Source organism: Eleginops maclovinus, chromosome 12, assembly GCF_036324505.1.
Source record: "Eleginops maclovinus isolate JMC-PN-2008 ecotype Puerto Natales chromosome 12, JC_Emac_rtc_rv5, whole genome shotgun sequence".
NCBI lineage: Eukaryota > Metazoa > Chordata > Actinopteri > Perciformes > Eleginopidae > Eleginops > Eleginops maclovinus.
The window spans coordinates 16,870,802-16,897,679 of record NC_086360.1 but is presented as its reverse complement, the minus strand read 5'-3'; the positions used below and the strand labels follow the sequence as shown (position 1 = coordinate 16,897,679).

The following is a 26,878-nucleotide window of genomic DNA, read 5'->3' as shown; positions in this document are numbered from 1 at the left end:
CGTGTGAGCATTCAGCTGTCAGTGTCAGTCTGGGTATTTCTTAGTGTCCACTATGTAAAGGTATGTCGGTCAGAATTGTTAATTTCTGAATGCTACAATTATCTTTTCAATAACGTACCATGTTTGCTACGACAAGGATGTTTGGTTAGTGGGAGTTTCACAGAAGCGAGCAGTTTGGGGTCCACACCCTTCCACACAGCCAGGTGACAGTCTGGGATCAAGACAGCGTTTCATACTGATTCCCTTTCATAAACTCGGCGTAGAGTCTGACACACCCAGCTCTGTACACTGTCTGCGCAAATGAGAGGATTATAAGAGAGCTGTCGGAGGCAAAACTCAACATGTACAAACTTGTAGCAATTTGTAAACCAGTTTAACGACCGATTCCGTGCTTTCGTTTTACCAAACCTGCAATGAAAGGCTTTTATATTGTGTTTTTCGGTATCTGAGTGTTGAATTAAATCGATACTTAGGTCAGATATCTCCTCTGTTGATTGGACTGTGTTTCTATGAGCCACAATACAATATCATCGATTTGTTCATCAGATTGTACATAGTAACTATCAGTAAACAAATGCTCCTTTGATCACAGGTGATGCTGTTCTTAGAAATCTTGAAATAAAGGAAAATGCCTTGGTAAGTTGCTAATAAATGTGCAAAATGATGTTTGTTATTTATGCATTATGTGATGTGTGCATTCATAAACTGTTTTTTTTTTTACAGAGTCAACTTGACATTCCTTTTAAAGTGAGAGCCGGTCATATAGGTGAGATTGTAGTTGCCGTCCGAAATTAAAACATTCCTGCCCTTGAAGAAAAAGGTTTTCTCACTTTGTGTTTCTGTTAATAGGACGGCTTGAGCTGAAGATCCCATGGAAGAACCTGTACACACAGTCTGTAGAGGCTACACTGGATGGGGTGTATCTGCTTATAGTCCCCACAGCGAGTAAGATAAATAAAATACAAGATTTAATTCATCATCATAGACAGTATAGTGTATACTGTTTATTACCACCATTTCAGTTGACTAATACAGTTCCTAAAGGATATTACTTGATGCATGTCAATGTTAAAATGAAAACAAAGTAAACATATTGTCCTCTAAATTACGTGTGTTGTTTTGAAGCAAAGCCCAAAACCGATGTGAAGACCGATAATCATTTCTATTGACCTCATTCTATCCAGGTATAAAGTATGATGCAGAAAAGGAGGAGAAGCAGCTACAGGAAGCTCGTCAGAGGGAGCTACAGCGGATAGAGGAGACAAAGCTGAAGGCTGCTGAACAAGGTCAGGAGTGTGCTTTGATTTTTGTGTGTGTGTGTGTGTGTGTGTGTGTGTGTGTGTGTGTGTGTGTGTGTGTGTCTGTGTGTCTGTGTGTCTGTGTGTCTGTGTGTGTGTGTGTGTGTGTGTGTGTGTTCTGAAAATAGAAGATGACACCTACCTTTGGTGAGATGACATGTTGTTTATAAAGCAGTTTTAGGAAAATGTATAATTATCATCTTGTACATAGTTATTGGGGAGCAAGCACTCAGAGTTCTTTAGCTAAAGTTAAGCTTGGGGTGCGTTGCAGGACCCGTTAAGGTCTCATATTGATAACATTTGTTTCTGTTGGACAGAGAATCCAGATATTGAAAAACAGGACACGTTTGTAGAGAAGCTTGTAACTCAGGTCATCAAAAACCTGCAAGTTAAGATCTCTAACATCCACGTACGCTATGAAGATGATGTGAGTATTCAAACTTGAGTTTACCTCACATATGTGTTGATTGTACAGCATTGCTCAAATTTGTTTTGAGACAGAGAAAGAGATTATCTCCAACTGTTTTCTTTTCCACAGGTCACCAATCCAAACTGTCCTTTGTCATTTGGAGTGTCACTTAAAAACCTCAGCCTTCAGGTAAGGTTTTTTTTTAAGGTCCCTCCTTTTAGATTGTATCTAATATGACATTCAGTAATTAAGGTGTTGTGAATTTTATGTTCAAACTTAAACATTATGTAATACAGTTTTAACATTGTTTGTTTGAACTCTCCAGACATGTGATGAGAAATGGAATCCAAGACTGTTGGATGAGAATTCCCGACTTTTCTTCAAGGTGAGAAAAGCAACAAATTAATCAGATGAACTTATTTGTACCCACTGTACAATTAGAAACCAAACATATTTACTCATGACCCCACTTTTAGGTCCCATCCTTTGAAATAATTGTACACTGTGACAGATATGTTTCCTCCTCATGGTAAGCATCTGCACTACTCTAATTGCTTTGTGTTTACCTCTCTTCTCAGTTGGTTCAACTAGACAACTTGTTTGCCTACTGGAATGTCAACTCTTTACTCTTCTCCAATCACAATGCAGAGGAAGCCTTGGTGAGTATCACAATTAATGCTGTGTTGTACCTTGCCTTAGCCTTTGCCATAGTCTGTTTTATTCAGTGTTAGTGTAAGCATAAATGACATTTTTAGTCAGCCAGTTTTCAGTTTCAAGCTACATAACCCTTTCAATGTAGCCTTTTTTTAAAAAATCCTTTGAAATCATTTGCTTTTTAAAATGTCTGTGGAAGACCGTTAATATACTTCTTCAAATGCTTCTGAGTTTGATGCAGATGAAGTAAACCTTTCATCTAATGCACAAAGGCTCTCCCTAGAATACAGCCAATGGGTACAATGGTCATTATTGTTTGGTAGTGATTGTTTGATTCTTGATGTTGTTAAAGCGGTAACACAAAGAGATTAAATATTTAAAGAGGTTAAGAAAATATTCAAAATGATGAGTAATGAAAACATATGAAATGGAAATGAAGTTCCTTTTTTACCTTTGTCTTCATGTAGCAATGTCTGCAGAGCAGCATCGATGCAAACAACTCTCTTTCCATCAGCCATGACTTCAGTGAGTATCTAACTGTATCTAAATGCACTTCACACAACCTGATGCTCCATCAACACCAACATATTTTAACAGATTTCGGCCCTTTTGAGTTTTTGTTGTCTGCACAATCTTTGGCATTTTTGAAAGGCAAACTTTGCTATCTAAAACATACTCCACTAAAATACAGGTCCATAAATCAATGTACACATTTAAAGTTTATAAGAATAACTTTAATTTTAACAGCTTCTAATAATGTTTTGTTGTTGCTGGTCCACAGTTTTTCGTCCCATCTCAGCGGCCGCTAAACTGCGGATGAATCCCAGGTCGGATGTGGACTTTTCCTCTCCCAAAGTGGACCTGATGGTCAATCTCAGTGAGGTGGCCATTGAACTCAACAGACCCCAGGTAAGTGTGTAGTGTATAAACTTGTCTATGTAAAAGGCAAAGCCTGTCCATAAAACTGTTTTTTAGGGCGAGAGAAAGGAAGAGAAGTTAAGGAAAACTAAGAATAAAGAAAAATAAATTCAAAATGTCAAGGATTAAACAGTTAAAGAGTTGTTCAGTGATGATAACTCTTATTTCTGTCAGGACTCTTTGCACATGTGTAATTGCCAAATTCCTCTCTTTCCAGTACATTAGCATCCTGGAGCTGCTGGGATCAGTGGATTTGATGTCCCGCAATCTGCCGTACAGGAAGTACAGACCTGAGGTCCAGGTTCACAAAAATGCCTGCATATGGTCAGAACTCTTTCACCATTTGACTTTTTTGAATGCTGAACGACATTTCAGAACTTTAGTATTGCGGATTGTGCAGTTGACTGTGTGCATCGATGGTCCCTTCTTGCAGGTGGAAGTACATGATCACAAGCGTCCTAGAGGTGGATGTAAAGCCTCGTCTCCACATGTGGTCCTGGCAGCACATTCGCAGTCACCGGCAGACGATCAAGTATTACAGAGAGCTGTACAAGACCAAAATCACCTGCAAAAAACCCAGCGAGGACCTGCTCAAGGCACTACAGGTGAGAGAGAGCTGAACAGATCTGACAGGGGGAGGATGAGGAGGATATATCAAGTTCTCTATTTTTATCTCTTAAGATCCTCATGTATGAAGCACTGGGACCCTCATATGATATAAGGAGTAGTTTTCTTTCAATGTTGCCAAGTTCTAGATAAATGTAAGTCTTTTCTCCCTCATCCAATCTCTTTTCATGTATCATGATGCATTGATTTCAGCAAGATACAATTATTACATTTGTTCCATATACCTATATAATTAATTCTGGTTTTTAATGTTTTTGCCACCATTATTTGTCATGTGTATATATATATATTATTTTTTTCTTCAAAGTGCTTTGAAAGATTCTGTATCTGTCATGCCAACAAGTATTATTTAAATTTAACACATTTGAAATGAGTGTTTGTGAGGAAAGAGGATAAAGTAGAAAGAAAAGGAAAGGGAAGGTTAAAATCATTGTTCTCTTTGATTTTAGGCAGCCATTGCATAACCATAATGTGTCTTAAATGTAATTGTTATTGGCTACATGTGTGGCCTTGAGTTATACACCTATTTGGCTCTCTAAATGTATTTATTGTGGGAAATCTGAGGCCATGGTTCTCAGCAGGAAACCGATGGACTGTCCACTCCAGGTAGGGAATGAGGCCTTACCCCAAGTGAAGGAGTTCAAGTATCTCGGGGTCTTGTGGGCCGGAGAATCGGAGCAGCGGGAGCGGTACTGCAGTCGCTTTACCGCACCGTTGTGACGAAAAGAGCAGGGTGGCTGGCATCTCCCTTAGGGATAAGGTGAGAAGTTCAGTCATCCGGGAGGGACTCGGAGTAGAACCGCTGCTCCTTCGCGTTGAAAGGAGCCAGTTGAGGTGGTTCGGGCACCTAGTGAGGATGCCACCTGGGCGCCTCCCTAGGGAGGTGTTCCAGGCACGTCAATCTGGGAAGAGACCGAGGGGTAGACCTAGGACCAGGTGGAGGGATTATATCTCTTCGCTGGCCTGGGAGCGCCTTGGAATCCCCCAGTCAGAGCTGGTTGATGTGGCCAGGGAAAGAGAAGTTTGGGGCTCTCTGTTGGAGCTGTTACCTCCGCGACCCTGACGGATAAGCGGGAGAAGATGGATGGATGGATGGGAATTATTTCCTATTCAAGTTCAGACCTGATGTTTCTGCCCAATTGTACACTGGCAAATACCTACTTGGCTTCAGTGAACATCATTTATTGCCTGTATGAAATGTAAATGTTATATAGTATGTAAGTAGTTAATTAATCTTATATACCTTCTCAATATCATTCAAGTGATGCATTGTTCTAGCGGTAATGACCCACTTATCTGGTGTTCAACCCTTTAAAAGGATTGATCGAATTGCGTTTGAGGTTATGTACTGCAGTGAGTTACGTCGCTAAATCAAAATGTCTTTTCCTCTGTCTCTTCACTGCTCTGTAAGCTGTCATCTCCTCCTGATGTAATTAATAATGAACATAAAGTAATCAATGCATCGCTGCATGAAGAAGCAAGAAGCCGCTAAAAGCTAATGAGCGTGTCCTGTGTCTATTCTCAGAGGCCTGAGAAGACCTTGGATATTTTTAACATCACGTTGGCCAGACAGCAGGCTGAGGTGGAGGTAAGCTCTGTCTCACCTACTGAACTGTATTCTACTCTGTACTGTATCTGTGGCGTGATTCCTAATGTCTGTAACACTGAAGCTAACATCTTCTTATATTCTACTTTTGAAAGACACAGCAAAACAGTGATTAATACATACATATATTTCCAATCATGCTGATGGATTACAAAAATAGACATAAAAAAGGATACACGGTACTATTCATTATTTAAAAGTACCGTGTGCACCATCTTATGTGATGCAAGACTAAGCACGAAACAGGCAGGGGTGACAGTTATTGGCAGTGGCATCTTGTGTTCTAGGTTTAGACTCATGTGCTGAAGGATTATGCTCTTAAGATGCACCTCTGAGTCTTACATAGTCTTAGCTTTTCTGCACACATTTGAGCTATAGATTGCAATCTTGCCACAGACTATTTCAAATACAATTGATTGCATATAAATATTTGTGGCTTGTAAAATAATATTTTGTCTCGGATTCATTCATGGGACACAGCATTTTTATAAATATATATTAAAAAAAAGTATAAGCTGTCAACTGTCTTTTTTTACTTCCCCAGGCAAGCAAAGCAGGTCTACGGATTTACCGTCCAGGGCTAAAGATGGAGGAGGAGGAGTCTCAGGGTTGGTTGAACTGGATGTGGAATTGGGGAGGAGAGGCCGAAACAGAAACAAAAGAGCTCAAGACTGGAGGTAGGAGTTAGAATAAATACAAAATAATAAATAAAAAAACAGCAAGACATTCTAAAAGACAATATGCGGCTAACAGAACCAAAGCGAAGTGCTCCAGTGTATTTTTGTACAAGCACTCTATGTTTGTATATTATGCTTATGTTTTTCTTACTCCTCACATACTTTCTATTCCATTCATCCCCCCTTCTCTGTCTCTCTGTTTTAGGTTTTGATGAGCTGTTAACTTCTGCTGAGAAAGCCAAACTCTACACTGCCATTGGATACAGTGATACCGTTGCAAATCCCAACCTGCCAAAGAATGTGAGTCACTTCCCCCCCGACACCCACCTGTCAACAATTAATACACTGGCTCACCAACCCACACAAACAAAGATCAAATAGCAAAAACTCTATCAGATACTTTCATTGTGAACTATGTTGTTGTTTATTTATAGTTTGAGGACATGAAGGTCAATTTCCACATGGAGAGGCTGTCTGTGTCCATCAAAGACAACCAGGACAAAGATGAGATCATCAGGCTGACTGTGGGGGAGCTCAAGTCCACACTCACTCAGAGACCTGGAGCACAAGCCATCAAGTTGGTCCTTTTTCCTTCTTTTGGATGGGGGGGGGGGGTGTCCTTCATAACATTGATAGCATATGAACTAAATGTTTGAAAGAGCCTGGCCTCCATTGAAACAATAATAATTTCATTTTGAGTTAAAAAAAACATAGAGCACAAGCACTTTTGTTTCTGTTTCAATACAAATTTAAAAGAAAACTATATTTAAAGTACTGGTGTATTGGATATGTTGGATATTTAGTATTCATAACTGTGTTTTCAGTCGTGTAGAATTTTCCGAAACTAATAATTGTTGTATTAGAATGAGCTCTTTAACATTTTGTATAGGTAGTGGGTCCTCTCGCATCAATCAGCCACTGGCTACCGAGCTCTCAGTACTTACAGTAAATCTCATATTCAGGATGCTGACATTTGTGAAACTGACGTTACGTCTCTTTTTCTTTATCAGAATCACAGCCCAGCTTAGTTTGTTCGAAGTCACCGGCCTGGCCAGTAACCGGCCCGCACCAACACTCCTGTCCTCAAGGAAGGCTGCCACAGGAGCGGGGACCCCGCTGCTCTGCATCCTGTTTGAGACCAACCCGCTGGATAACAGCGCTAACCAACGGCTTCATGTGGAATCACAACCCTTGGAGATCATCTATGACGCTGTGAGTGGTGTCCGTCAGCATGCATGTGTGAGCATACAAAAATAACATGAAAAGTTGTACATGTTGTATTTATTTTTTGGTTTTGCGTCTGTGTAGATAACAGTGAACGGCATGTCAGCGTTCTTCATGCCCCCTGATGACCTGCAGCTGGATGAGCTCACCAACGCAACCCTCATGAAACTGGAGCAGTTTAGAGACCGCACTGCCACCGGTAACTGGCACACGCATGTTCAAACCTCAGGGGTTGATCCCAAGCCTAGTCTCAACTCTGATGGCCAGATATGTCCATTCCTCAGTCTTTCTTTTTAAATGTGGTTACACATAGCCAGCATGCCTCTGAGTCAGTTGAATTGTGGTGTTCCTGTTTATTTGCTTTTGACTGATTGTTCCCTGAGATTGTTCCCTGAGATTTCAAGCTCATTTTGCAATTACAAATGCACAAAGTAAAGCTAACCTTCCTTTTAACAGTACAACCTTTAGACATTTAAAAAAGGGAATAAGTAATAAGGTTAATCATATTTAATGAATATTGCAGAAACATACCCATATTATAAACATTATGCAGTTAGTGCTTGATGTTGAATTCTTTTATAACAAATAACTCTTGTTGTCATGAAAGTCTTCTGTATTTGATCACCGAGCTGATCCATTGTTTTGTCTTTTCTTGCTACAATTAGGTTAATGACTTCTTGTTTTTATTTTTAGGTCTGATGTATGTGATCGAAACACAGAAGGTTTTGGACTTGAAGGTGAACCTGATGGCCTCCTATGTCATCATTCCACAGACCGGCTTTTACAACGGCACTCAGAACCTCCTACTGTTGGATCTTGGACATTTCCAGGTCAGAGAGGGCTAAACTTAACAGTGGGCTGAACCTACACACAACTGTGGAAAAGAACCTTTTGAGGGTTTTTCAAATATTTCATTTGAAGGCTTTAGAGTACTAAAAGGTTTAACTTTTCAATGTTGTTTTCTTTTCAGATGTCCAGTCAAAGCAAGAAGAATCTGCCACAGCTGTCAGTTTGCACCAGCAACATCAAGGACATCATTTCCAGAGCATACGACAGCTTTGACATACAGCTTACTAACCTGCAGTTCCTTTATAGCAAACCAGGTACACACAGGAGACCATGCACCTCTCATGTTTCATAGGATACTTTTGTGTATGATTGTGTGTATCAGGTTATAACTCATGGAGCCTTGTAGGTTGTCCTATGTAAGAAAACAGAGGTATGATTTTTAGTACAGTTAGTATTGAGGGATCACATATGAATGGGGGAAATAAAAGGGGAAAGGGAAACTATGAATGTTCTTTTTTTCTACTATGTCTGTGAAATAAAAGGAAATGTTAATTATTTTCTGTGTTTCTATAGATGGGGACTGGAAAATGGCTCGCAAGCAGAAACAGTCACCACTGCACATTCTAGAGCCGGTGGATCTAACAGTGGTATTCAGCAGGGCGATGGTCGTCAAAGACTCCCGCATGGCAAAGTACGTTTTTTCCTTAGCACCCTGTTATTTGTTTCCTGTGACGTAAGGTTAAAAGATACTGAGCATACGGAAGCTTCTGTTTTGATGTTTGCATATGTGTTATAGGTACAAGTTGTACGGCGAGCTCCGCCTGCTGTCGCTTCGTATATCTGATGTTAAACTTCGAAATGTTCTGGAGCTGGTTGACAGTATCCCGCTCCCTGAGAGCAAACCTGCAGCAAACAGCTCTGCAAAGGTAAGAACAGCCCAATTATCCGATGATGGTTCTCTTCACATTTGGTGTTGAATAGCTTAATTACCTAACAATAAATAACAAAGTAGTGGGTTTGGTCAGAAAACATGCAGTTTTGAGCTCAATTGTACAAGTGATAAGTGTCCATAATAGCCATTTCGTTATAATGAGACCATTTTTAGAGACTTAAACTCACTAAAGGACCTTCGATCATTTATATAAATTCACCAGTGGTAAAAAATGATTTGATTTAGCATCAAATCTGAGACATAATGCAGCAGGTTAGTGTCCGTCATTTACTTTGATCATAATGTTCTAAGCATATTAAGCTTTAACTTTCCTATTTACATGGGCTCCTTACAAAAAACACAACACAGTGTTTATTACAGATTTATGGACAGAAAAGCTCGACATACTGTGCTGAACTCCGTATCAAATGAAGGGATTAAGTTTATATGAACACCCCCTCTATGTGGGTGAAATGGTTATGGCTTAATAATAACAAGTAGTATAAAAGGAAGTGTGTGAAGTATGTGTAAGGCTCATGTTTTGGTGTTGTTTCCTCCTCAGCCAAAGCAGTCTTTCACCCCACAACTCACTCCCAGAAGACCTCTGAACTTAGCCGACCAGCGCTCCTCTCTCATGTTCGAGTCATGTGAAACCATCAGCATCACCTCGTTGGGTAAGACGCGCAGCACATTCTTGAGCCATTTCCTCCACACTGTGCAACACTTGTAATCATCGCAGTACATTCTTTGTGACACTTTGAGTGTGTGTATTTCAGTATAGCGGATATGTCATTGCGTGGCTTTTGGGATTTGTCCCCCCTCAGGTTCAGAGGAAGATTTGTTTTACGATGCTCCCAGCTCTCCTGTCGGGGATCGACCATTCTTCCCAGATAATCCGATGCCGCTGCGCTACGCACACTCAAACAGAAGTAAAAGTTCAGAAGCTCAGAAGAACATGACTGACCTCTCCTTGAAATTTGAAATCAATCAGGTATAGAGAGGTCTTGTTAAACAAATGTACAAAAACGTTGTTGGTGTTTTATTTCACGAATTGTCTTTCATTTGCTCTAATAGTTTTTTTCTTTCTTGCTCTGCATGTTTCCTCCTCTGTGTGTTTGTTCTACTAGTTTTCTGTTCAGTTGTGTCGACTTTCTGGAGATCAGGAGGTCACGGTGCTTCACTTGGACATAGAGGTTCTGGGCACTGAACTGACACTACGCACCTTTGACATGACCTCTAACACCTACCTACGGGAAATCTGCCTCAAGTGCCCTGAATACATGGGTCAGTAGATGTTTCAGGACTGAGTGTCACTTTGGACAGTTCAGGAGACATTATTCATAACTCAATTTGGCGATTGTGAGTCTTAGCTTCACTTTTTACTGTCATGTTTTATCTGTTTCCTCTTTCTATAGATTCTGAAGAGAGGCAGGTTCAGCTCATCACCACTCTGGATAACTCAGAGGTGGACCTGCTCACCCTGGATTACATTAAAGTACGTTGTGATACCATTCATTAAAATTAACTGTTTTTTGATACATTTATTCACGGTACACAAATTGTCAGTATTCTGAATGTATGTTTTCCAAATGGTGGTGAATGGCTTTCTCATTATGGATTGTCTGTCTTTTTAAGGCTGATAGGAATGGCCCTGAGTTCAAGTCCCAACACAACAACACAGAGCAGCTCATCAAGGTGAAGGAAATGTTGAATGAATTGTAATAAAAATGTAGTTTCAATGGTATTATTTCGTCTGTATTGAAATGCATTCACTTCTTGCACCAAGTTTCACCATCAGCATTTTAAGCTTGAAGATGTTGCATAATGCATATTTAAAACCAAACTATTTTTAAACCGTTGACAATAAAAGAAAAAAAACAATATTTAATGTAAAACACCATTAAAATGTTGATGTTGCATTCCCAAACAGGTGACCTTCTCCTCCCTGGATGTTCATCTACATACAGAGGCTCTCCTCAACACCATGAACTTCCTCAACAACCTCCTCCCTCCATCCACGAAAAAAGAGGGAGTGCAGGAGGATCTCCCCACCATTCCTGAGGAAGAAGAGGCAGAGAAGGAAGAAGAGAAGAAGGAAGAAACTACTGTTATGAAGAAAAAAAGTACCTTGTCCTAATAAATCCTCTCAGAGTTTCATTCAATGTTACTTTCCAAAGCCGTGGTTTTCTGTGGTGGTCTTCACTCGCCTTTTCTTTCTCACTTCTTGAAGGTACAAAGCCTTCCAAGTTTGCAGATGTGGTGAACTTGCATATCAGAGCTGATCTCCGCTGTCTGAAGGTTTTCATTCGGGGACAGAAAGCCAGGATCTCTGAGATTAGTATTGAAGGTATGAAACGGCTGTGAATCTATCTTGCTTGACCCTAAATATATTAAATTCAGCACTCCACATTTGTGGATATTGCTTATTTTACTTTTCCATCAATCATAAATGGTATTACATGATACTGTTTCCCACTTCAGCAACAAGCCCGTTGCCACTTTTATCTTTTATGTCTCTTATGAAGCAAGCTCTCTGAATTGGCATTTCATGGGAGTATACCATTATCTGAGAAATAAACACTTTCTTTCTGTCTCACTTTCTCAACCACCCAGGTCTGGTTTCTGAGGTTCTGATGAGGAAAAAGGGAATGGAGGTTCTGGCCAACCTGAAAAACATTGTGATCCTAGACTGCGACAAAGATGCACTTTACAAGAAGGTACTATCAGCAAGCGGCCCTATAGTACTCTATGCTCATCTATCCTATCTTGACGTGTGTCTTTGTTCAATAAGAATCAAATTCTATGTCTATAGCGTGTATATTTCTACTAGTCTGACCACCAAGCATGAGACACTCTGTATAGAAAAAGTAGGCGATTCTGATTTGTAATGGGGAAAGAACTTGAATGCGATTTAATCACCTCACAAGGAAATGGCGGCTTTTCTGGTGCTCTCAGAGAAGGGCCATCAGATACAAAGAGGGACTTCAGATATTAGGTCAAAGGTCAGGTTGAGAAAATGTGTCTGTGACATTTGTTTCCTTTAATCTGTGGGTTCTGTGAAACGTTTGACTTAATATCTGTCCCTTATATATCATTTAGATTGTTGTGTCCTTATAGCTATTTAATTATTATTGTCTCTCATTCTTTACTTAGGCTGTGTCTATAGCAGATGAGGAAGTGTTTGCGTTCCGTATGGTAAACTATACGGACGCAACAGAAGGAGACGCCTATCTGGACATGTCTAATGTTGACACTGCCGTCACGCTGACTGTGGGATGCATCCAGGTCATCTTCCTCAACAAGTTTGTGTCCTCCATTCTGGTAAGGATCACATATCTCTGGCACAATCCTGCACTCGTAACTGTTGGTCATTTCTAATCGGTGAGGTAAAATGCCAATAAAGCCCTGCATGCACATTTATATATACTTCAAAAATATAAAATGATGCCTTGAATCTAAAATTATTATGGGGCTATAAAGCTACATTTACAATGGAACTCACTTAAAACTGTACTTTTCTAATGATAGATTTTGTGATTTCTAATTCTTCCTTCGTCCCAGGCATTCATTAATAACTTCCAGGAGGCTAAAGAGGCTCTGGCTGAGGTGACAGTCCAGGCCAGAGAAAAAGCAGCGTCAGGTGTGAAGGAGCTAGCCGAGCGCAGCACTCGTATCGCTCTGAACGTCCACTTCAACGCACCGGTCATCTTCCTGCCTCAGTCCTCCTCTTCCTCCAATGTCATTGTAGCTGACCTTGGACTGCTGTCTGTCAAGAACCGCTTTGCCAAGCAGCCCTCTAAAAGTGATGCCAAGATCCCACCTGTTGTGGATATAATGACCGTGAGGCTGACTGACCTCAAGATGTACAGGTCAGAGAACGGCCATCTTTTGGAAATATGATTACATCTTTACCCTTTGAAAGAAGCTGTTTTGCAAAGCAGTAGACTGAATCACTTATCCATCCATAACTTCTCTCATTTTGTGTGTTGTTGCTGCCTTCAGGACGACATATATAGATGGGGGTTTCCAGGGAGAGACCCAGCTGTTAATGCCAGTCAGCTTGGACTTAGAAGTGCAAAGAAATCTTTCATCCAACTGGTACCACGGCATACCTGACATAGAGATCACCGCTCATCTAAAACCCATCGGTGTAAGTACTTAGGAGGGTAATTACTGATTTTTAGCAAATGTAGTTGTTTCTTTAAACTACATTTGGATAGGGCGATATGTCGAAAATCTTATTTCCAAATGAATAGTAATTTCATATCTTAATAATGATATATATTATAATAAATAGTCTAAAGGAAATACCCACATGGAAATCTGTGGTTATGCAACATCATGATATGTATGATTTTTTGTTTGCGTTATTCAATGTTTTATGTTTGAAGTTTGATGAATGACTACATAATAAACTGTTATAATATGATTGTGTTAGTGGTTGTCCCTTTTAGTCTGTTCAGTTAGAGAAATGTTGACAATCTAAATATTAATCAATCCTGGGTCTCTTTCCTACAGCTGATCCTCAGCCAGGATGACATGACGGTGGTCCTGAGGACTCTGAGTGAGAACCTGTCAGAGAAGTCTGATGCTGTTCCACCTCCAGCTCTTCCACCCACCCCTGATCAATCCTCCGACACTGTATCTAACAAAGAGTCCATGGGCTCTGGAACCACCGGACCAGCAAGCAGTAAGCAGTCTTAGTTCAACTTTGCAATGTGTTTAGTTATTTGAAACTTTTGAACATTTGATAAAAATACTCTATGGGCAGATAATTACATTTGTGTCAGTCCACTAATGAAAATGGACCATTTTAGCTCAGAGTTTGAAGAGTTGAGGTGAGCCATTTAGAAAACAATCCTAGAAAGCTAATGGAATTTAAAAGGTTTTATAATTTCAAGGGGACATATAATGAAAAGCTAGCTTTTTCAGTGCTTGTTTACATGCATTTGGAAAAAGAATTGTGTGCTGCAGAGGTAAAAAAACAAAACAAGGGATAATCAAACATATTTATCTGTCACATTCAAGCTCTTTATAATAAAATAATATCCAATTACATCCTGACACCTGCTTTTGCAAAGGTGCACCTTCTGTTTCTTTCAAGCCAATCAGACCGAGACTCTTCTGAATACATGGGCTTAAATAAACACTCTAAAACAGAGTGTTTATTCAGACAGGAAGTGTGAGAGATGTGTTTTTTGTTTTTACATTAGAGCATCTAAACATGTTCTAGTATAAACCTCAAACTGAACATAACGTGTGCCCTAAATATCCCAAAAACTAATGATCTTTTTTAACTTGTTTTTTATTTGTGCTTTGTCATTTTTATAGGCAACACAGTTGTGACGGCTGCTGTTGTCGAGCCCAGCAAAAGCAGCAAACTGAAGAGCACGCTCAAACTAGACTTCAAGTTCGACTCAATGACCCTTGTCTTGTATAGCCCTAATGGGAATACGGTAATGCACAGACGCATACACACCTGGTGATGTGTGAAATGAGACTTGTTTGTCCTCATTTGACCAAACCTGCGAAGCTAACTTGTTCTAACACAATGTGTATGTCACTATCTAGATGCTTACGCTAGATTCACATGATGATCAGCTGAAGTTGGCAGAGTTTACTCTGGGCACCATCTCCACCTCCGTCCACATGTACTCCGACAGCTCCATGAAGGCCTTAGTACGACTGGCTGCGTGCCTTCTAGATGACAAGAGACCCAGAATCAAGATGGTCACCCCGAGGTACTGGGAAACTCACAACACAACAAACACACCACAACAATGACACCACACATACCGTACACATAAAATATTTCAGTATAGATAAAATGTTATATACATTAAGACATATGGTATATGGTCATCCAAACATATGTCTTGCCTATCAAATATTTAGTTAAAATGTTACAGTAATTGTGATATTATATTGTAATAATAAAGTTAATAATAATGACAAAATAATATGAGATCAAAGTTTGATTGATGAGATTTTCTAGTGGTAGGCCTCAGATGGTTTGTAATCTGTTTGTAATACATTATGAGTGTGATCTTGTTGACACACAGGCAGATGAAGAAAAAACTTGAATACAGAATATAAAAAATACGATAAGACGTCTTAGCCTGTAACACATGGATATCATACCAACATTAATTTTCGGTTAGTTAAATCTAACTTTTTTTATTTCTCTGTCTGTAGGATGATTGCAATGCGTCCTGGTTCAGAACAGAACATGATGGTGGAGGTGAACTACCGTCAGGGCCGTGACGGCACCACTCTGGACACGGTGGTGCAGGACGTGTACCTGTGTGCCAGCATGGAGTTCCTTCTCACGGTGGCAGACATCTTTCTCAAGGCCACCCAGCAAGGGTTCGCTCAAGCGCCACAACCCAAGACCAGTTCTGGAGTCGGAGAGAGAAAGAATATAAACTCCTCTACCACATCTAAAGAGTCCAGTGAGTTAACCCTTTCAGTTTTAGTTGAGTTGAAAGTTTTGATTCAGCAACATTTCGCAATGTGTCTGTATCAGATACAGCAAAGTGGTAGGCATGTGGAAGAAATAATAACCTTGTTTTAAATAATAATTAAAATAATCAGACTTTACTTTTATCCAACTTGAACTGATGTTAACTCTATGATCCTCTCTGCCGCTCTCAGCTGTCGCTCCAGCTGTGGTTTCAAAGACCGAGATGAATGTTGTGGTGCGCAACCCGGAGATTGTGTTTGTGGCTGACCTGACACGCGCTGACGCTCCAGCCCTGGTGATGACCACGCAGTGTGAACTAGTGATGAAAAGTGGTGCAGAGGGATCACAGATGACAGCTGTTATAAGGGAACTCAAGGTTTGTAGAGGCCGTAAGCCTGAAAATGCAGTCAAAAGTGGTCTTGTATGCAAGATTAACAAGGCTACTGATTATGGTTGTTACTGTAGGTAGTGGCGTGTCCATTCTTGAGAGAGAAGAGGAAACACAACGTGACGACGGTGCTGCAGCCGTGTCAGGTGTTCTTCAAGAGTTCTCAATCCCTCAACTCCGCTCAGGCTATGGAGGTCTCCATCAGTGCTTTAACATTAAAGGTAATTATTTTAGTAGTTAGGCTTTCCCTTTCTTGAATGTGCCATAGAATGGAAAACTGTATTTACCTTGGCATAGTTGAATAAGGAGAGTTCGTACATTGAACTGACATACCATGAACCTAAAACACCATTGTTTCCTCCTTCACGTGCAAATCATGAACATGCATATCACAGCAGTAAAACGGGTGAATTACAACAATCCCTGTGTGTGACGTAACACAAGGTAGTCCAGCCCCAACATTTGCATACACCAGCTGCTGGAAACACTAACGCTAACACTTACCACTCTGTAACGTTGCTCTCCAATCTCCGACCAACTGGCTGTTCTTCAAATTCATCGGTTTCCTCCTCAGATAAAGGCTCAAACATGTAAGGTTGGATGCCAATAGCCTCCATGGTTCATCTCTCATAGTTTCGCAAACTTCACTTACTTCTGTGGACTCTCAGGCAGATCATGGATTGCTCCTTGTAAACCAGCCAATCAGAGCAGAGCTCATCATAATTATTTAAATGAGCCCCCAAATAAGGCAATTCTGCTTGTTTCATTCTAGGACCAAATCATAGGGGTGTAAATGGGCCTGTAAAACCACATCTGGACATTTTTTTGGATCAACCAAAGTTACATACCTTCTAGATTCATTAGTTTCTTTGTTACCAAACTACCTTGTACATTTTATACCAAAATTAGTCTTATAACAACATTCAAGTTACCCTTTCCAGTATTAGTACTCTCACACGACATTATTATTTTAAGAAAAGCAGAGTTTTTTTTCTTTTCGAATAATTGATTTAGCTAGGAAACACAAATCACCTAGACTCATATAAGTCTGTGTCGGCCAACAGAGATGTAAATAGTGGCGTCAAGTCAAAGCAAAGATTGAAAAAGTTCACGTTTTGTATGATTAGAAACTTAGCTTTGAGCTATGTAATGGGTCTACAACAGTATATGTCTGCTGTCTGAATCTCTGCCCAGGTATCTCCAATCATCATCAACACAGTGATGACCATCCAGTCTGCGCTGACTCCCACAGCGGAGACCCCCGAGGAGCTGGTCAGCCCTGTCCCTGTGAACCTGTGGGAGAAACGGGGCTGGAAGGAGCTAAAATTTTGGTTCCTAGAAGAAGAAGGGGATGAATACCCAAAGTCACTGACGCCACTGATACCAACGGGAGAGTCATTACAGGTATGGGGCTGCATTGACTCAAATTATAACACTATAGTTGATTGCACGCTATGATTTGGGACCACTTTTATACCAGGAACTGTTTTGGCAGTGGTATTTTAATCTGTACACTGAATAAAAGTTTGAGGCATTATAACAGGTTAAGTCATTTCATGACTATCCCTGCAGGTGGCCATCAAATCGATCTGTATGACTCTGGAGGCTGGAGTGGGACACCGCACTATCCCCATGCTTCTGATCAAGTCCTCCTTCCATGGAGACGTGACAAACTGGTCCACACTTATCAACTTACACAGCGCGCTCAACCTGGAGGTAAACCACACAAGAACTTTATTTCCCACAACTTATCCCAAGACCTTTTCATATTTAAAAATGAAACATAACTGTAAAATAGCATTTTTCATGCCGTTGTTTTTTAAATTTCTTTGGTTAATAGGTTCACTATTACAACGAGGTGCTGGGAGTGTGGGAACCGCTGCTGGAGCCCTTAGAAGACGAGAAAGACAGTTTTAAAGCATGGACACTTGAACTGAAGGTACTGATATACCGTACACAAACCAACCACCAATGTATTTACTCAAACATGCACACAGTGTTTCTAATTGTTCTCTTTCCTATAACCAGATGAAGAAGAAGCCAGTGAACTACACAGGTTCAGACGAGGTGGATTTTAATGTCCCAGACTATAAGACAGTCATTGTTGTCAGCAGTAAAGACCAGCTCAACATCACCCTCTCCAAATGTGGGCTGGCCATGTTGAGTAACTTGGGCACGGTAAGAGAAGGGATGGTACCATTTTAACAGGAAGTCAAAGGATGGGCGGTTCTCTATAATGTGTTCTTGTCTCTCTCTCCCCAGGCATTTGCAGAGGCTGCCAAACAGACGGCTGACTCCTTCCAGAAGGATGAAGCTCCCTTCATAGTGAAGAACCGCCTCGGCCTGCCAGTGTCCGTCCGCCACAGTGAGATGTTTTGTCCCATCGGCCAGCAGAGCACCAACCGCACGGTGGAGCTGCAGGATGGGCAAACGCTCGGGATGGACTATTTCACCACAACAGACACAGACCAGTTCTCAGCTATGATTTCCTTGAGTGGAAAAGAGTATTATATAGAGCCCAGTAAGTTAACCTGCATATGCAATTATACTGTAAAATAATATTGGATATTTATAAGTCTATCTTTTTATCTAAGACATAACATTTCTCTCTTTTTTTTTATAATCAAGACTATAGAGGTATAACAAGTATGCCTAATTTATTTATAACAAAGGAAATGACATGAGTGACCTTTCAGTATGTTCTTTATCTTGTAAGGGGTCCTTTACATTTTAAATGATGACTTACTTAATGTCTATTTTTATATTTGTAAAAAAGAATAATGTCAAAATAATACTTTAAAGGTAAGCATTGATTCATTTCCTCTACCCTCTCCAGCTCCTATGGGTCACACCTCAGCCAGCGTGATCCCCCTGATCAAGGTGGGCCAGGGGATGTACAGCGTGATGCACAAAGACTCAGGAGTCACTCGTTTCCTGGTCTGTCAGATTTACACTGTGGAGGGCAGCAAGTACGTCAAGATCCGCTCTCCATTCCAGGTACTACACTGAGAAACGTATACATATTCACCCAGTTGATATCTATTATGTTTTTCTATACCCAGAAAAAGCCAATACATATGATTTTCAATGACAGTATATCATATCTCTTTACCCCAAAATCACTCGCATTTTTGGTAGCAGCCGAGGTTGAACTTTATGTATTAAAATAGCATAGATAGAAATACAAGAAAATACATCTCCAAAGCGTAAGTGTTTCTCTCCTCTTTATGCAGATCATCAATCATTTCTCAATCCCATTCAAAGTTTTTGAGGGAACAACATGTCTGGGTCAAGCTCTCCCTACTGAAGAGTTCTGTGTGCCTTTGGACTCATATAGGTGAGAGCAAACACCTCTCCATATCACTCTCTCACTATCGTAGTACTCACTCCCTCACCCACATCTGCTCTCTGTTTCTTCTCAGGTCTGAGCTGAGTCTTCAGCCGATAACAGAGGACGACACCAACGATCAGGAGGAGCAGTATGAGTGCTCAGAGGGTTTCAGCTACGAAGACGTCAACAACCATGAGCCTGACACGCGCCTGCAGCAGACCTGCCGTCAACGTGGAGATCAGGGCGGTGTTCTGATGGTCAACATGGTGCCATCGAGAGATGCTGTGACATTCAAACACACTGGACTTGTTGGGGAGAACTTCGATGTTCCCTTTGTGCTTCATCTGTGGCCTTCCATCCTGCTGCGCAACCTGCTGCCTTACCCCATCTCTTACCAACTGAAGGTATGATGTGTCTGCTAATCACCTCTCCAGCGGGCCACTGTAGATGGAAAAGGACTACATGGATTTGCCTGTTCTAGCACACTACAACATTTTACAAACTGTACAGATTTTGGTTTATTGGAATTAATTCAAGTATAGTATTAAAATGTGTGATTTAGAGTGCCAATTTAAATAATTAAATATTAAGTATCCGTTGAAGCAAGCCCCCAATAGCCTTCTATTTTCCTAAATCATACAGCTGAACGGTGCACACTTCAAGCACATTCAAGTTATTTAATTACATCTACTGTATATTCTTGACAACTGAGTAACTCTGCATTGAATTTAGAACTTAATGATACTGTAAATAATACATTCAGCATCAATGAATGCTAGAAGTAATTCTATACTGCTTGCAGCCTCTGTTTGCAATTGCTTTGGTGCATGGTAGATAGAACACTCTAAATGTATGGCATTGCTTTGGAAATGATTGGTAGTAATGTGTTCAGACTTTGAAAGCAGGAGTTGCACATTTCCCTTCATGGTACCTGTAATTCAAAGGCTACACATTTAAAATAAATATAGTAAATATAACTCTTGGATTTTGTCTACCTACCAACATGTGTTGTTTACAGACTCATACCAGAATTAATGCTGAGCTTTTTGGCCAATGATCTGTTACCTCAGATTGACTGACTGTTGAACTGGTTTTCTGCCTGCTGCTCAACAGGACAGTGGTGTCTCTGCCCCTGAGGCCACTCTGAACCAGGGCCACTCTGCCCAGCTTCACACTGCGGTCATCAACCAATCAAGTCTCAATCTGTGCCTACTGAACTACTTGGATCAGGACTGGTCTTCTGAGTACAGGTTCGACTTTGATGTTATTCTTTGTTGAGCTTTTTCCCACATCGTTATTGTGGAATGTGATTATGTTCATAGATAGGCCATAGAATTATGATTTCAAGTCCACAACACAGGTGAACCTTTCTATTAATCATCACCCACAAAATATAAAAGACAAGTCAAGAACATAAAATATGTATATTTCTGCAACATCATTTCCCTCGGTTTAAACACATTATCCTGTCATACAGTCTCAACAGTGACCAGGAAGAGATTACCTTCATAGTGTTCCAGTCTCTACGAGAGTATGGCGAAGAGGATGGTGAAGATACGGAGAGGAAGAGACCTGAGTTGGACATAGCAGTGCATGTTGAATATAACCAGGGACAAACGGTGGTGGCTATCCACTCTCCGTATTGGATGATGAACAAGACAGGCAGGTTGCTGCAGTACAAGGCCGACGACATCCACCGGAAACACCCACTGGACTACGACATGCCTCTGCTCTTCTCGTTCAAGCCTCGGTACTTCCTGAAAAACAATAAGGTAAAGGGGTTTATGTATTATACATTTTATAATATAAAAGAAAATGTGATATCTTGAGATCTTTTTGCAGGGAAAAGAAAATGGCAATGATTTCTATTATGCATTGTAATGGTGCTGTGTCCTAAAGTCATAAGATAAACTATAGCCATGTTCCTCTCAAAATGAAAAATCTAAATGGCGTACTTAAGTTGGCTGGCAATGAAAAAGTAGATTGCTTACTTTTAGCTGGTTGTCCATGTTTGAAAAAACTGCATTTGAGGGAAAAGAGTATCGGCACATATTAATGTGATATAATGCCGTCCATCCCTCAGGTCCGTCTCATGATATCAGACAGTGAACTCTCTGATGACTTCTCCCTGGATACCGTTGGTAGCTATGGAGATGTGAAATGTAAAGGCCGATACAAAGACTACTTGGTAAGATTAGAGACTAATATTCACACAAGTTCATTCAGACTTACTGTCAAACATAAAGAGTCAGATTTATTTGAATTTGAAATAACTGCTGTTTGTAACTCTTATTGAATACAGTATGTACATGAGTGTCATTTGTGTATTTGTGTGACGTCTGTGTGACCTCAGGTTGGTGTGAAGATTGACGCGAGCAGTTTCAGTCTGACCCGCATCGTGACCTTCGTGCCATTTTACATGCTGGTCAACAGAACCAAGCACAGCGTCTTCATATGTGAAGAGCGGCAGGACAACTGGACCGAAGCTAAGCCCTTACAGGTTAGAGCCAAACCCATCGTTGTTTGCGTCTGTGTTTCCCTGCACATGCTTTTTGTATAATGTGAGTAATACTACTTAAATGCTGTATACATAATGAAACACTTTAGACTGAAATATTTGTCATAATTTGTCTCTATCTAATGTTAAGTACAATTATACCAATGTAAATATCCTCAGGGATCATAAAACTGCTTTTACTGTTGTTTATTGCACTCTTCTTTACATTTATTCTCCCCACCTTTATTTATGTTTAGCCTAAACTTGGTTGTGACTGTGCTTTATGTTTGCAACTTGTTACATTTCTTGATCTCTACCTGCTTTTGTTTATTTTTATTTTGGGACTTGTGTATTATTCTTTTGCTTTGCATATGGAAAACTAACCTATTTCCTCTATGTACTGTACTCTCCTATTTATAGATTAATCCCTGTCTTAAACACGTTTTAGTTTTATATCAAACGTCTGGATTAGTAAACTGCATCAATGATTACAGATCTAAAGGTCAGGTTTTTTTAAACTGAATGATTTGCTGCGTATCAATTTCAGATGGAACCCACACCGTACAGGTTATTGAATCTTTTTGTTTTATTCCTTATTTAGTCAGCCATTCCCTTTTGGCCTGAGAACGACGCCAAGCGGCTGAAGATCAAAGTGGAAGGTTGCTTGTTGCCTCCTCGAACTATTGACTTCACACGACAAGAAAACTGCCTGTTGCTGCATCTGGACAACTCTGTAAGCACTCACAAACAAATACACAGTAAATAAACATCTTTTCCATCTGGGGTTGTTGATGTTCAGGTACATCTCAATCTGATATAGTTCATGCATTGGCTTCCAGAGCATTTTGAAAAGACCTTCTACTTTATTCTAGTATGTAAATCTTTCTTTTCCGTTTTCTGCAGGTGGGTGGGATCACTGTAGATGTGAACTTGTCTGAGCACTCGGCCACAATCCGCTTCTCTGAGTATCACGATGGCGCAGCCCCTTTCCTCATCATCAACAACACAAAAGACCAGACACTGCAGTTTCATCAGAGGTGGGGGAAATTCATGTAAAATGTTATACCGTGCAGTTTTGTTTCAGCTGTAAGGATGACCACGGTTCATCATGTCATAAATGTGACGCGTTTGTCTCTTAAACTACCACACATATGAAAAAGTAGGTTAAGACCGTTTGGATGTAGAAAATGCAGCTTGCTAAGGACCAATTATCTGATCAGTTAAAGTTATTGTAAAACATAACCTACTGCTTTATCTTAAAATATTTCAGTACTTTGTTGGTATAAGTGTTGTATATAAATGTGCTTTCATAGTGCTCCAACTTGAATCATGTTGTGGATGCATCACACTTGCCTTAAGATAAGAAGTGCACAATGTGGAGTGAAGTGTAAACCGAAAGTCTCTCAAAACCCAAAGTAGGATGTCTCCCGTGACAATGATTCAGCCTTTGTGTTTTATTTTTGGTTCTGAATGAAGTCTTTTAATATTACTCCCTCTGTAATCAGCAGGACTAAGTTTGAGCAAAGTGGGATTTATTCATGTTCAACATTTACATGTCATTGTTATGTACTTTGCATATGTGTTTAATGACGATGCTCTTTTCTGTTGTTGCAGCAGTTTTTAACAGCCTGGTTTATGAGAACTAACAGCGTGTTGCTGATAGCCATTTGTGTTTTTTTGTTGTGGGTCATGCAGCGCTCGGAAACAATCGTGGGTGGCTGATGAGCTACTCGACCTCTCCTTCTCAGTGGAGGAGGACAGGTAGAAAAATATGAAAAAGGAAAAACTCTTCTGACACACTTTGAACTCAGAAAAATACAGATGATTAAGAACAGCCTCAGATAGCTGGTATAACAGCTCTTAATGTAAATGAGACCAGGTGGGGAAATTAAATATGAAATGATAACTCAATCATAACTTTTAAACAGTTAACGGGGCAGGAAAGAGGGCTCAAGCAAAAACACCTGAGCCCATGAATATGATTTGGTCTAACATGACAAATGTGCCATTCACTTTGATTTGAGTTCAACAGTTGAGTGCAAAGTGTGTTCAGCTCAAGAGTGCAGGTAAAGATATGTGGAAGAAGAAAACAGCTTTGGCTCTGGTTTGTCTGTGTAATCTGCTCCTCACCCTTACCAATGACACATAAATATCGTACAGGCATTGCCCCACATTTAATCCTAAGACATTATTTTGCAGTCATCATTAGAGTTTGAAATGTAATCTAAATATGTGTATAACAAAACAATTTAAACCGGGATTACACTTTTTTCTAATAACAGACCTTTCTGTTAACGCTATAAATGTACACTGATAGACCATTGGGCCAGAGTTAATGGAGCAGGTTAGACATCAAAATCCATTTCTCATGTATTACTATGTTTCTTTGATCTCTTATAAGCGTTAAGTCATCCCTACTTGTAGAAGTCGTAGTTTTGAATGCTGCCGTCTGGATGGGATTCTGCCGGTGGAATCTCACCTCCTGCTTCTTCCAGTAGTTCTGTTGCTGACTCTCTTATTTTCCATCCCCATCTGTAGACTTTGGCTTTTTCCATTGTCTAATGTCTGCTTTGTCACGTCCGAATCGAGATCAGAATCAGAGTGATCATGCATATATAAACTTTGTCTCTCCAGCCGAGGTATCGGGGGCTCTTTCGGTGTTTAGCCGTCTTCCCGTCATATGCTGTCATGTTTCTGTCCGTTGATGGGAATAGTTTGTTCTTCTGTCTGAGAGGTTCTTTGTATTGTCCGTTTATACTTGGTGGCTGGGTTATATTGTCCCCTGGTTTACTGTGCTGTTGTCTTGCATTACTTCATTTCTCTCATCTTAAATAAGTCGGATATTATTTCTTAATTTTTGTTGTTTTAAGTATTGTTATTGACATATACGGTATGTATATGCAGCTCTCAGGCGGAGGCAGAGCACGAGGTGCTGGATGCTGGGAAAGCTGTGCACTACACCTGGACTGAACCCACTGGGTCCCGAGAGCTTTGCTGGAAGTGCGGTACTTACAGTGGGAAGCTGAAGAGTGAGGAGGTACTGTGCCTGAGACACAAGACTGTTTGTGGTTGAGGAATAATATAGTATTTATATATTTATTAATACTTTACACCTAGAACTTGTAGACCTCACACTCATTACTTTCACCATGCTCAAGTATTTATATAGAACATTTTAGAAAACAAACAAAGATCCTGTGAGATACTTAAGAGGGATTTTAGAACTACTGTCCTAATATCAACTTCAATAGCTCTAACCTAATTTTGTCTTTATAGTTTACTGAGGTTTATTCACAGTGTTGCAGGTTATCTTTTATATGCCATTTTATATAACATCTTAGGTATCCCTTTCAAAATGATACTCATATCATATTTGTATGTGATGCCGGCATAATATTGACGATGCATGCCATTTCTGACTAAATGGGGCGATAATACTTACATTTAAGATTCTTTCAAAACATAGATAGTTATTTGATACTACATTTATAAATCAAACATACAAGGTCATACTAAACTGTGACACATTCTTTGTTGAAAAATTCAAAATGATGTTTCTTTTAAACAACGCCTGTTTGCCTGCTCTTCCATCTTTAGGACCTACGGGAGGACATGAACAATAAGGGGAAACTATTTGTGATCTCTTTCTATGAAGGTAAAGTACAACTAGTTACAAATGAAATACACAAATCTCTTTAAGGGATTCTGCCAGAAAAGCTGAATTTCTGGACAGCTCAATATCTACAGCTCTAGAGTTGATTTTGATTATGCTGCCATCTCCTGGTATTCCGGATTATGACAACACTGCAAAAGCAAACTATAAAAGGCTAAAATAAATAGATAAGAATATTAAAAGTTATCATTCCCAGCTCACAAGAGGTCCCTTGACAGTCTGTATAGCTTTTTGATTAAATAGCTTAATCGGCAAGCATGTAATTACTGTAGTACAGCAGTGCAAAGTATCATGTTGAATGTTTAAATGAAATGTTTTACCGTTTTATATTTAAGATAATAAGAGCATGTAGACAAAGCTACCATGCCGCCTGCTACGGCTGGCTTTTTATCTGTTGATTGTTTTTCTGCTCTTGCTTTCTTGGTGTATTGCTTTATTTTATTGTTGATCCCTAGGTCTTCAGCGAGTTGTGCTCTTCACCGAGGAGGAACACATCTACAAGCTGCTCTGTGAGAACGAAAAGGCACAGCTGGCCGAACAGGAAATCAACCTGTCGCTACAGAACGTGGGCGTGTCTCTGGTCAACAATAACAGCGGCCAGGAGGTCTCCTTCATTGGGATCACAAGGTACAGCAACATGTGTAGACATGTAAACATGTCTTCATTTTGGCTCTTTAAATCCTGTTTGAAGTTGTGTTTGGATGCCCTTAGGTGCTGTGGTTCTATTTCATTTTGTTTGAATGTTTGAGCACTTTGAATCGCCTCGTTGCTTGAATGTGCTTTGGAAAAGAAAGAAACATTCCTGTCCTTTCCTAACGATTTTACACTTGGATTTGTCTCAGCTCTGATGTTGTGTGGGAGTTGAAGCCTAAGAAGAAAAGTCGGTGGAAGACTATGAGCACTAAAGAAGCTGAGATGCTGGAGATCAGTTATAAAGAGTACATGGATTCTGGACCCGTAGACCACGCCATCGTTGACCTGGAAAACAACTTCCAGGTTTGAGACTAAATACTGTTTATTAAGCTTCTCTTATTTGAACCAGGCAGAAGTGATCGATAAAGCCACTAAAGTTGTCCATTTTATGTGACTAAGGTTACAGCATATACTCATAAAATATATGTTTAAAGGTTGCTGCTTAATCAGGTTAATTATTGAACATAATCTTTTGTTGCTGGCCTATAATTCAATTATTATTATTTTTGTAAATCTCCTCCAGGTGTCCTTTACTCCTAATGGCATGGATATGCGGATGATGCAGCCGTGTGATGCTCCTCTCAGGAGGAGCTTCCTGCCTGGAGTGAAGGTGGAGTACAGCATCTCTCCACGACAGAGAGCCTACCGTGTCCAGATCCACCGCATTCAGGTACAGCCACATATAAACAAAATACAAATG

General features: G+C 40.1%; 1 protein-coding gene across 2 annotated transcripts in view; it reads left to right on the top strand.

Moving 5' to 3' along the window:
- vps13a (vacuolar protein sorting 13 homolog A) overlaps positions 1-26,878 on the top strand; it is a 35,909-nt gene that overhangs the window by 270 nt on the left and 8,761 nt on the right. Inside the window, exons 2-60 of one of the 2 annotated variants that reach the window (XM_063898130.1) lie at positions 593-636; positions 724-766; positions 850-945; positions 1,185-1,286; positions 1,616-1,725; positions 1,837-1,896; positions 2,033-2,092; positions 2,286-2,366; positions 2,829-2,886; positions 3,143-3,270; positions 3,497-3,603; positions 3,713-3,884; positions 5,432-5,494; positions 6,057-6,189; positions 6,395-6,489; positions 6,624-6,766; positions 7,200-7,401; positions 7,498-7,612; positions 8,107-8,243; positions 8,384-8,516; positions 8,776-8,893; positions 8,999-9,128; positions 9,696-9,807; positions 9,958-10,124; positions 10,261-10,417; positions 10,549-10,628; positions 10,769-10,828; positions 11,064-11,260; positions 11,368-11,480; positions 11,747-11,850; positions 12,287-12,454; positions 12,695-13,002; positions 13,136-13,283; positions 13,652-13,823; positions 14,465-14,589; positions 14,705-14,874; positions 15,329-15,585; positions 15,788-15,972; positions 16,062-16,205; positions 17,179-17,388; positions 17,557-17,700; positions 17,825-17,923; positions 18,013-18,162; positions 18,247-18,505; positions 18,821-18,981; positions 19,218-19,321; positions 19,407-19,719; positions 20,429-20,565; positions 20,793-21,087; positions 21,399-21,503; positions 21,669-21,815; positions 22,414-22,545; positions 22,716-22,849; positions 23,508-23,573; positions 24,717-24,849; positions 25,410-25,467; positions 25,941-26,112; positions 26,328-26,481; positions 26,702-26,848. In XM_063898130.1, the coding sequence (XP_063754200.1) occupies positions 593-636; positions 724-766; positions 850-945; positions 1,185-1,286; positions 1,616-1,725; positions 1,837-1,896; positions 2,033-2,092; positions 2,286-2,366; positions 2,829-2,886; positions 3,143-3,270; positions 3,497-3,603; positions 3,713-3,884; positions 5,432-5,494; positions 6,057-6,189; positions 6,395-6,489; positions 6,624-6,766; positions 7,200-7,401; positions 7,498-7,612; positions 8,107-8,243; positions 8,384-8,516; positions 8,776-8,893; positions 8,999-9,128; positions 9,696-9,807; positions 9,958-10,124; positions 10,261-10,417; positions 10,549-10,628; positions 10,769-10,828; positions 11,064-11,260; positions 11,368-11,480; positions 11,747-11,850; positions 12,287-12,454; positions 12,695-13,002; positions 13,136-13,283; positions 13,652-13,823; positions 14,465-14,589; positions 14,705-14,874; positions 15,329-15,585; positions 15,788-15,972; positions 16,062-16,205; positions 17,179-17,388; positions 17,557-17,700; positions 17,825-17,923; positions 18,013-18,162; positions 18,247-18,505; positions 18,821-18,981; positions 19,218-19,321; positions 19,407-19,719; positions 20,429-20,565; positions 20,793-21,087; positions 21,399-21,503; positions 21,669-21,815; positions 22,414-22,545; positions 22,716-22,849; positions 23,508-23,573; positions 24,717-24,849; positions 25,410-25,467; positions 25,941-26,112; positions 26,328-26,481; positions 26,702-26,848 (8,117 nt within the window). The remainder of the gene's footprint in view (positions 1-592; positions 637-723; positions 767-849; positions 946-1,184; positions 1,287-1,615; positions 1,726-1,836; positions 1,897-2,032; positions 2,093-2,285; positions 2,367-2,828; positions 2,887-3,142; positions 3,271-3,496; positions 3,604-3,712; positions 3,885-5,431; positions 5,495-6,056; positions 6,190-6,394; positions 6,490-6,623; positions 6,767-7,199; positions 7,402-7,497; positions 7,613-8,106; positions 8,244-8,383; positions 8,517-8,775; positions 8,894-8,998; positions 9,129-9,695; positions 9,808-9,957; positions 10,125-10,260; positions 10,418-10,548; positions 10,629-10,768; positions 10,829-11,063; positions 11,261-11,367; positions 11,481-11,746; positions 11,851-12,286; positions 12,455-12,694; positions 13,003-13,135; positions 13,284-13,651; positions 13,824-14,464; positions 14,590-14,704; positions 14,875-15,328; positions 15,586-15,787; positions 15,973-16,061; positions 16,206-17,178; positions 17,389-17,556; positions 17,701-17,824; positions 17,924-18,012; positions 18,163-18,246; positions 18,506-18,820; positions 18,982-19,217; positions 19,322-19,406; positions 19,720-20,428; positions 20,566-20,792; positions 21,088-21,398; positions 21,504-21,668; positions 21,816-22,413; positions 22,546-22,715; positions 22,850-23,507; positions 23,574-24,716; positions 24,850-25,409; positions 25,468-25,940; positions 26,113-26,327; positions 26,482-26,701; positions 26,849-26,878) is intronic. The other variant, XM_063898131.1, reaches the window with a different exon arrangement.